Below are 10165 nucleotides of genomic sequence, written 5' to 3' on the forward strand. Positions count from 1 at the left end.
ACGTCATGAATTATAGACTAGTAGAAATGTTCTTTATAAAACGCCATCCAAAATATGTTCATATTTAGTTGCATATCGTAATTTTCTTTAGTGTACTATAATACTCCCTCCGTCCCTAAAAAAGTGATGTTCTGTGATTTAAAATTTGTCCTAGAAAAAAATGATGTTCTGGGTTTTAGACACGCTGTCGGCCCACAAATCCGGCGCCAAATTTCCAATTGAGATGTGCTACTGATTGTTGCCTGCCTCAGATCTCTGCATGCTTGCATGCAGCCCGTCTTAATTAGGAAGTAAACCACGCGACATCCCTTCTTTTAAGGGAATTATGTGTGACATACTAAGGGTATTAGGGACATTTCTCTTCTCCACCAATCTATCTGGAAAATCCCATATCATCAATTTTTTTTGGACGGAGGGAGTATCATATTTGCTTTTTGTTAACTTTCTTCCCTGAATAAAGCATTGCATTTCTTTTTTTTAAGGCCCCGTTTGGCAGGGCTTCTCCACCGGCTTCAGGAGCCGTTTGGAACCGTTTTCTACCAAACGGGGTAAAGTAAAATAGCTTCACTTGTGAAGCCCCTAAAAACATGCTCTCACAGTGATTTGGGGTGGGATGGAGCCAAAAAAAGTGGCTTCTTCCGGCTCCTCCTCCAGGCCCCTAAAAACATGCTTTCACAGGGAAGCCATTTTGCCAAACGGTTTACCAAAACCGCTTCAGCTCCACCGGTGGAACTGTTCGTGGAGCTGAAGCAAAAAAAAAATGGCTTCACTAGTGAAGTGAAGCCCTGCCAAACGGGGCTTTATGTTCTACTTTGGGTACCAACCCAGACCTCTGTTCCAAAGTTTCTATACTTCTCCTATGGCTGCAACGGTGTTTGGTTATAAACATTTCATCAATTTCCTTGTGAGCAACTCTTGATACTTTCTTCTGCTGCCTACCTTGCTGGATGTCAAAGGAGAGGAAAGGTGGCAAAATTTGGCTTCCCTTTTCCTCCTATTTTCTCTTTTTCAGTTAAAGAAAGTCCAACAACATTCAGAAAGGTCTCATCTCTCATGCATAACTAATCTTGTAATCTTCTGCACTGACCACTTTGCCCCTTGCCGCACTACACGGGGGCCTTCCTCTGATGCACATGCTGACATCTGTTTGCTTCTAGACATCCTCCAAGAATCAGTTTCTCTTTTCGCCTTTCCATAAATACGTCCACATCATTGGCTCTGATCCTTTGTCATCTGCAACTGCAAGATATAGCAGAGCTGCAGAGGGCACTGGCAGGAGCACCAATGGATCAGGGGATGGAGCTGAGGGGATGCGTTTGTCGGATCAAGAGCTCGGCACTTGAGCTTCTGTCCATGGAGGAGGATCTGACGACTGATCTGGATGATGACCTGTGGGATTTGGTCAGGAGGGATCTCCAGCTAAAGGCCACCTTCCTGTACATTGACCTGAATCGTGTGATTGCCTGCAACCAGTGCGAGGATCGCAGGGAGGAGATCACCCTTCTCGCCAATGATTTCTTCTACTTCATGGATGAGGTTATGAGATCGGTGCCTTCTTTTCCCATCTTTAGTAGCAGTTGCTTTTATTAGAAGCATTCTTTTTTGTTTTTGTTTTCAGTCAGCATGATAAATTTACCAGGTAGTACCAACGCCGTACATGAAAAAAAAACAATATACTTTTTAACAATTAACATTTTACCCCATAGCCCATTTATCGGCCAATTTTAGAAAAAGATGGTATGGTAGATTTTATTTTACACATATCAGTACTCGATCAACAATTTGTACCAGATGGGGACAATACTGTTTAGAGTTGAGAACCTTCTCACCTCACTTTGTATCATAATCAGGTCAACAAAAGCCAGCCAGATCATCCAGATATAAACGAATTACGAACTGCATATCAATGCTTGTGCACCATTAAGCAAGTTCTTCTGGTTCTTGACTTTTGAGTTGACTAGTATTTGCCAATAAACTGAAGTTGCACCTCTGCCTTACTGCGTAAGTAGTCATGGTCAAACTCGGAAAGCTCAAAGGGCCCTTGTGTAGACAAAGGCAACACAATAAACTAGTTGAGTTTGTGGGTGCGTTTGATGAGTTGATTTGATGCTGAAACTGCTTTTGTATAAATGCGTGCATGCAGCTGGGTGATGCTGTGGCGAACCGGAGCGTCTCCGTCGTGAAGCTGTGCTACGGCGACGCGGCTCAGGCGCTCCGTGAGGTAGTCGCCGCCGTTGCGCCGCCGGCAGCAGCCTGATGTCCTCGCAACATCCCATCGCCTGTCGTCAGTGCTTCTGAAGAATCACTAAAATGAGGGAGAAGCGTGCCTGAAGAAACTGTCGTAGAAACGAGGATGACATGTCCAGCACCGTGTAAGAAATGTGGGCACTACCTGGCTACATCACCTGTGCACATACATGGGGAGAGAGCTGGATGAAGCAAAGCTTGAAAAACATCAGCTGCCAAGTGGTTTTATCCCCGTTATATTGCTCCTGGTCTGCGTCGTTGTACAGCGGTACGCAGATTGATGAATTTAGCTGAGTTCGATTGATGGTAAACGTTGCGCAGATTGCCAAAAGCTACGGAGTTTCACTCCAAACATTAGGCAAGAACATCCAAAGGATGCTTACAGCGTTGCCTCTATATACCACATGTTAGTATGTTACATGCAACACCCTTGGCCTCCGATGAGTTCAGTTCGGATTTTAGAGACGTGAGCAATCACAGACAATAATCGAGGGTGATGGGAATTGATCTCAGTAGCGAGGATGAAGGTTTCCTTTCCCTTGGTTCTACGTATTTCAAAATATTTTGCGTGATGTCTCAATGTTACATGGGCAGCTATAATCTCTCATCCTCACGACATCTGACAATAAGATCCCACAAATCAGTGTCATACAAACTGAAAATGAAAACGTACTGTGACTTCCTGCTACTACTACTCTCCCTCGATCCCCATCTTGATACTCTGCTGTGGAGTATGTGTTACAGCACTTTAACTGGAATGCTGCTAAATTCTTGCAGTTTCAATTTTCAAAGAGACACGCAGCACATACAGAAGGAGAGAGATTGTAATTTAGAGAACCAGGCTTGCATATGCATTATAACTGGAACTAGAATACTAGACAAAAAGGCTAAGCTTTTCCCGCTAATTATTCATATCAAGTTTAGTTTCTATACTACACTTCTGTTAACATCGATCACCAGGACAAAACCCGAAAAAGAATCAATATGTGCAACCAAGGTGAGCAAAACTGCAGATTACGGAAAACTCTACCTATCTCAAATTCATAATCACTAATACAGAGCATCATGAGAAGGCAAGCTGGACAGCGTTTTTTTAAGGCTATGTGCTGAAGTGGATCATGTTGCTTCTATAGCTTTCAGACATCAGAAAAGCCAGATCGTTCTTTCACCTATGCCCTCCATGCAGATTCCCAAGCACATGGCTCTTCAGATATTTTTGATCAACCTATTGGTGAAAATTGAGCTGCTGCCCTGTCTAGCAGTGGCCTACCATACTCTTGGTTCTTCTTTCAAATGACTGCTGCCAAGAACTTGTACCTTCAAATGAAAGCAGTGACATATCAAGAGTGAGAATTTCAGTAGAACCCGGTGATAAAAGAACAGCAATATATATGTCAAAAGAAAATGCATATTGCTAATTGAGACTGATGACATTGATTACACTATTACAGAAATTACTAATGAATGTACGTTTTATGTACTCCTTGAGTATTTGGCTAACAAATAAGCAATTTAAATATCACCAAGTGAGTATTATTTAGTAATGGCAGGACGAAACAGAATATCAAGCCAATGATAAAAGTGATTTTGGAGTAACTGGTTAGTGGTGACATATTATATGCAGCCCAATATTGGTCAAGCCCAGACTGCATTTTTTATTCTGTATCTTCATATCAGTAGCTAAGATACTGATCAACAACCAACAAGGTACCAGATTGCAGATCATAGGCAAAGCAGAAGACATTTACCATAGGAGCACGAGGGAGTATGTAGCTAGCTAGCCTTTCATCCACCGAAACAGGCAATGGGGGCATCTTGCTCATTATTCCGGGAATTTGGCTCATGCTGTTCATTAAGGAGAGTGCCACATTAGAGAAAGCATCCATATAAACACGTGTTTCACACACTTTACTATTTTGAGCCATTTTTTGTGTATAAAATGTGGTAAACTCTACCTTTGTTGAAGACCATTGATGTTCCTTCTTGCGTGATGGAAAAGATCAATGTTGTTATAAGCCTGAAAAGTATTCAGAGGAATTGAAAATTACTCCTGCACAGCTAAATCTTCCTGCTGCTCATGAAAATTTCTCACAAAAATATGCTCCAAACAGATGCTGGAATGTTTTTTTTCTCTCTCCAATAAGAAGTTGTTATGAGCACTGGGTCTGGATGGCATCAACCATTAACCTTTATTGTGTTTCTATAGTTTTGTTAGCAAACTAAATAAAGAGTTGATCTGAATGAAGACACATATTTAAAATATAACTAATGCCTTGAACTGAATTGGCTAAATTATAAGATGCATCATACAAGAAAGAAACAAAAGGTTTGAGGAAAAAAAAAAAGACCAACCTGTGATGTTAAAATATTTACTTCTATTTGATTGAGTAGTCGAGCATTTTCTTCCAATATATTTAGCATTCCACGGTCAATTTGAGAGTCTGCATAAAAGAAACAGAAACATGTCAAACCTTGTAAAGAACTGAATGATCTGAAGCAATCAGGGCAATGTTTGTTTCAACAATTTGGCAGATAAAGAAACTTCATATGCTTATAGTGGAAACTAAGAGGACTCTGGAACATTTACAATATAAAGATCCTCAAATATGCTGAAAAGTGTGGTGATGTTTTATGGAATTAAGTGCCCCAAGGATAACTTCAGAGCAGAATCACCATCAAATATCAATAATGCTATATGTTTAAATGCATTAATATGGTTTTGACTTTTATGGAATAGCATTCGAGCATTCCTCAGAACGCAAAATTGCTTCAAATATTTCATCGTTGCCAAAAGCAATGGTGAACGGTACGTTACACACAGTCAATCTCTCGATCACTCTTTAAGTGACCTACCAACCTCCAGAGATAAATCCATTGTTTTTGGCGTTCTGAGGAATAAATGAGGAAGATCTCATCTCAGTCTGAACAGGAGGATTGGTACCCCATGATGACGGCTCAGCCATTTTATCCTGAGAAACAACCTTAATCAGATCCATTTAAAAATGAACTCATAGATACTACTTGTATAAGGTTGTATCATGTACATTTCTCATCCCAACTGCATTTTAACAGTATCACATTATAATTCATCATCCTGTTTGGGGTTTTTATGAAGAAAAAAAATTATGTCGAGAAGATGCGACTGGAGTGTTAAATGTTAAGTTCATTTCATCATTTCCACAAAACCAAAACATGTGTAGATGCATGGAGCCATGGACTGGTGTGTTTCAAAATATATTTGTTAGAACAAAGAAGTCCAAATTTAATGTTTATCAGTAGTCAGAACAGTAATTTCTTCAAGTAGAGTATGCTGGTGCTAACAACAGACAACAATGTTATAAAAAATGAAAGGATGAGTACCTTCCTATCTTTTGTCTTTTTTCCAGGATAGTGTTCTTCAGGTTTCTGTCGTCTTGTAGCTTCTTTTCTCTATAAGAAAATCTATATCATCACCAATGAAATTGAAAAGGAAAGCGACATATGATGAACAAACTCCCTCAGAAAATATAACTAATCATTATTAACAACAAGAATGAAAAATAAAACACTACTTGGTTATTACGCATTCCAGTGGAAAGCATCAAGTAGGATACAACTAATTATTACTCAAGGTAAAATGGTGGATCAACAGACCAATGTTTCGCTTGCCATCTACAACAAACTAAAAATATTTCCTACTTTCTTGACACTAAAAAAGAGAGACATGGAATTATTCTTATTTGTTGCATTGACAGTGTCAGCTTTATATAGTTGAATGCTGTTCACTGATCAGTCGGATCAAATATGCCATCTCTGTTGTACTAACTGAAAAATGTAAATAAAATAATCGCAACCTTTCCATGCGCTATACATGCTATGAACCCTCGACATGAAACAGGAGCAGGCCAACTTTAGTCTGCAAACCTTATTATTAGTAATGTCAAAATCAGAGACTTTTTTTCTCGAACACACAGGAGAAAAGCAGACACTTGTCAGCCTTCCTTATATTATTCTAGTACACACTAGACAAATACAAAGGTAATTCTATGAGGCAACAGCTCAAAAGGATACTTAGGAGGACCAGCTCAGATCACACTAACTTTAATGTTCATAATCGACCAATATAGTATTTTTATAGATGTGGACAATAAGTGTATCTTCAGCATGATCTACTTTCACATACGCGGCAATGGTTTAGTGGAATTATGGTGACATCATCTTGACAAGTCACACAAGTATAAACTACGGTTAGTCTCCATCCATAAGCTGATGTGGGACCACATATTCCTTTCAAATGAATAATCTAGACTGGATAAACATATTGCATGGCTTTAGTATCTATCAGAGTTCAGGTTTATGAAATGTTAGCTACCTAAGTTTTGGGTTGAAATGTAGATTGAATATAACAGATGAGGAAATGACATTCAGACTCTGCATAATAAATCAGAGAAATCAGGGACTAACCGCTGCCATCCATTGACATCTCATGGCAACATCTCTTACTGTCTTGTCTGGTAACATGGCTGCTATCTTTATGTACTTCATGATTCCTGGTTCATTTGCATACCTGAAAATTTCATTAGCCAGTGAACCAAAAGGATAAACTATTAGGAACGAACTGATAGGTAAAAGCTTCAAATATAAGATAAGCAAAAACATCATCTCTCTTTTTATTGGACTAAATATAAGTAAAAGGCATGAATGTGAAATAACATCTATAGTAAGAGAACAGGGATCTAATATTTCCAACAAATTGCTCATGTAACAATTCCTTATAGAAATAAAGAGTGCTCCTTTCATCAGAGTATAAAAAAAACAGACAACAGAGGTGTATTTCTGACTAGAATCAACCACAAACATCACAAAACTCAGTTTATGAAACCATAATACTCCATCCGTCCTGGAATATAATGGATTTTCAGTTGTCTTAAGACAAACAATCCTAAGTTTGACCAAATCTGTAGAAAAGAACAGTGGTATTTACAATATCTAATGAACTTTATTAGATACATTATGAAATATATTTTCATAAATTTGCTTCTTTGATGGCTCAGCTCAAACTTAGGATGGTTTGACTTAGGACAACTAAATATATATTCTAAGACCGAGGGACACACAAAATCTTGGCAGTTTGGCCTCAACTTCGAGGCATGGTCATGATTAAATTGTTTAAAATTGAATAGTAAATATAGGATAAAATGTCTCATTATTAAGGTGAGATGGAAATAGCTACTTAATTCAGATTTTTTTTTAACATATACTTAATTCAGATTATATGGAAGTATATCTTACTTGTTGAGGCCATCATTCAACATTTGCAGCTCCAGATAGGACCACTCCACAGCCAACGGTGCACTATACTTGAGGTTCTGGCAAGAAGAATCAGAAATCATGTTTGGTGAACCAGTGGATACAATTGTTGAAGATGTAGTGTTCAACATCGCCATATTGCCATTCGTTCCACTGGAAGTGTCTAGACAAACTGGTATGGCTCCTGATCCACTGGTAATTGAACTCGTCTGAAAGGAAACCACATGTTGGTTGCAGAATGAATGTGGAAATACCCCATAGTTGTTAGGATCTGTTGACATCTGCATAACAGAAGAAATTTCGCTCTCCCACTCCTCCCTCACGAACATGTCATCAAGCTTCACAGGAACACTTGTAAGTTGTCAACCCTTCTTGAAACTTTCTTCCAAGATGAGGAAATAAAGTTTTGCTGCAAATATTACAGTTCCATTGTCAGAGAACCCAGATGAGCTCAGCAACCAGGGCTCCATAAACTCGTCAAAGTAACCATGGATGTCATCCAAACTATGATGATAATTTGCAAAGCTTGACAGAACAAATCTTTCTTCTAACAAAAGTACTCAGTTCTGAGAGACTTCCACTTTAGACTTCCTACAGAAGACATGAAAGAAGGAACATTGGTGAATCTGGTCCTCGGGGACAATAATAAAACTAAAGGATCTTTTTTATCGAACACGCAGGAGAGCCACGTATCATTATATTAAGAACTAGAGATTTGACAGCTCACAAAGTAGCACAATAATCACTTAATCTAATCCAGTTCAAAATAAACTTTCAGCTGGTTAGCGAGAACCAACTTTTCAAAGAGACTTTAACCAGTGGTTACTTCACAAAAAGAAGAAACGAGTCTGAAGAGATACCATCCAATGCTCAGTCAGTTTATTTTTTTATTATAGTCAAATGTCCTCAATAACTAGTTACTCACATGGGTCTTACAAGAAGTGGCTAACCAAAGCTGGCACAACTAGATGGACTATCATTAGCACTTGTATATATACGAAAAAGCATGATTGCACCATGTGGAAATAATTCAGCCATGTCAGCAGCAGAACACTATAGTACACAGAGCAAGAGTCTTACATTCAGTACAAGTTAATTATATCAAAACCACATCATAGATGAATTGACAAATACGAGTGCATGTTTCTCTTTGTAAAGATAGTACAAACATCATGCTGGAAGAGACTTCTCAGAGGAATTGCACATGAGATTTTCACCGCAAGAAAGCACCAAAACTGAAACGAACTATCAAAAGTTGAGGACACAAGGTTTTAATCATGCTTTCAGTCGGACAAATCAAAGAAGCGATTAGCAAAAGAACCTCAAAGATTAGCCTTCTGTAGGGACTCTACAACACCAACAGAAGCTTAAGAAGGCAGAGAAGCCGAACGCCCAAACCCTCCAGCACGGTGGAAACCTCAAGATGGAACCCGAACTGCCCGTACACTAGAGAAGCAGCACGGAAAGACTTGAACGAAAAGGAAGAAACCAAATCAAGCAACGATGATTGCACGAAAGATGGCGGCCCCCAGGCGAGCTCGCTTTCCACATCGAATTCCACGCCGGCCCGAGCGACCGCCAAGCTCTCTTGTTTCCATTAGGTCACGCAACCGAACGAAGAAAACACTAACGCACGCACGAGCACAGCCCGGGCGCCCGCCGGCCCTATCCTGCCAAATCAGGATCTTTTCCCGATCACGCTACCGAATTCCAATAAATCAAGAAACGCACCTGCGCAGCAGCAGCAGAAGAAGAGGCAAGCGTGCGTGCAGCAGGTAGAGCGCGCGGCGCGATCGATCGATCAATCCCTGGCGTGAATGGAGTGTGAGGTGGTGGTGCTCTTCTCCTCCGCCGTGTGCTTGGCCTTCTTTAAATGGTGGTGCCGTCCGGCTTTGTGCGCTCCAATGGAAAGGCAGGGTAGGGGGGAGAGGAGGGGAGAGCGCAACCAAAAAGCGGCGGCCCCGCCGACCCCAAAGGCGAGACGCCTCTCGCTTATATGCGCTCAAAAAGGAAGGGGACGGGCAAAGGCCAGTTCCACAACTTGCCGCCGCACACCACCAGCACCAAACGAGTGAGTAGTGAGAGCCGAGCCGAGCCGCCGCCGTGACGGCCCGAGGAGGACGAGAGGCAGATGAGATCTCTTGGAATTCAACGCTGGGGGATGGAAACACTGGCGCCGGGATTCCCAATGCCTGCCAAACAATTATTACCACTATAAACTAATGCTAGTCTACTCTCTCTCTCTCTCCCCCCCCCCCCCCCCCCCCCCCCCCCCCCCCCCTCAGCTTTCTTTGTTTGGCTTCCACTTTTTCTAGTGAGGAAAGAATCGAGTACTCGTCGTCTCCTTTCTGGCGTCACCAGCGGCTTACTTGTTTTTCTTAATCTCCCTCCCTGGAATTGCTTTCCTGGTCACCAGCGGCTTACTTGTTCCAATTGTGCGCGAGCATTTGGTAAATTAAAAGAAAGAATTCTCCCTCTGTTGTCTCGTCTCTCGTGGTGGTGTGCGTAGTATTTGGCATCAGGAGTTAGGACATGACAGCTCCGAGCTCGTTTTTTAAGCCGAGTGCGGCCGAGCACGGTGCCGTCGCAGCAACTAGTGTGTACAAAATGGCCATGGCGGATTCACTCA

The 10165-nt window shown here is 40.9% G+C and overlaps 2 protein-coding genes across 4 annotated transcripts; one reads left to right on the forward strand and one right to left on the reverse strand.

The window, feature by feature from the left end:
- Positions 1-952: 952 nt before the first annotated feature.
- LOC136477746 (photosynthetic NDH subunit of lumenal location 3, chloroplastic-like) lies at positions 953-2959 on the forward strand. The gene is made up of 2 exons (XM_066475994.1): positions 953-1536; positions 2144-2959. Exons 1-2 carry the CDS (start codon positions 1285-1287, stop codon positions 2255-2257), a joined length of 366 nt encoding a protein of 121 aa, XP_066332091.1. The 5' UTR covers positions 953-1284; the 3' UTR covers positions 2258-2959.
- A 180-nt stretch (positions 2960-3139) lies between these two features.
- LOC136477744 (uncharacterized) lies at positions 3140-9784 on the reverse strand. 3 transcript variants are annotated; one of them, XM_066475993.1, is made up of 10 exons: positions 9268-9784; positions 7791-8127; positions 7519-7595; positions 6691-6793; positions 5608-5676; positions 5105-5216; positions 4600-4688; positions 4203-4264; positions 3996-4092; positions 3140-3564 (listed from the first exon to the last, which is right to left on the reverse strand). In XM_066475993.1, exons 2-10 carry the CDS (start codon positions 7863-7865, stop codon positions 3514-3516), a joined length of 735 nt encoding a protein of 244 aa, XP_066332090.1. In that variant the 5' UTR covers positions 7866-8127; positions 9268-9784; the 3' UTR covers positions 3140-3513. The 3 variants fall into 3 exon arrangements, with proteins under 3 accessions (XP_066332090.1, XP_066332089.1, XP_066332088.1); XM_066475992.1 differs by having other exon boundaries at positions 3141-3564; positions 7519-7945; XM_066475991.1 differs by having other exon boundaries at positions 3141-3564; positions 7519-8127.
- Between the last annotated feature and the right edge of the window lie 381 nt (positions 9785-10165).

The sequence above is a fragment of the Miscanthus floridulus genome, chromosome 8 (assembly GCF_019320115.1).
Source record: "Miscanthus floridulus cultivar M001 chromosome 8, ASM1932011v1, whole genome shotgun sequence".
In the NCBI taxonomy this organism is placed as follows: domain Eukaryota; kingdom Viridiplantae; phylum Streptophyta; class Magnoliopsida; order Poales; family Poaceae; genus Miscanthus; species Miscanthus floridulus.

Coding starts and splice junctions, on each gene's coding strand:
- LOC136477746 (XM_066475994.1), top strand. CDS start 1,285: ATGGATCAGGGGATGGAGCTGAGGGGATGCGTTTGTCGGATCAAGAGC. Junction 1,537..2,143: donor TCTTCTACTTCATGGATGAG/GTTATGAGATCG, acceptor GCGTGCATGCAG/CTGGGTGATGCTGTGGCGAA.
- LOC136477744 (XM_066475992.1), bottom strand. CDS start 7,865: ATGTTCGTGAGGGAGGAGTGGGAGAGCGAAATTTCTTCTGTTATGCAG. Junction 4,689..5,104: donor CAATGGATTTATCTCTGGAG/GTTGGTAGGTCA, acceptor TCTTTTATGCAG/ACTCTCAAATTGACCGTGGA. Junction 3,565..3,995: donor TACTCCCTCGTGCTCCTATG/GTAAATGTCTTC, acceptor TTTCATTTGAAG/GTACAAGTTCTTGGCAGCAG.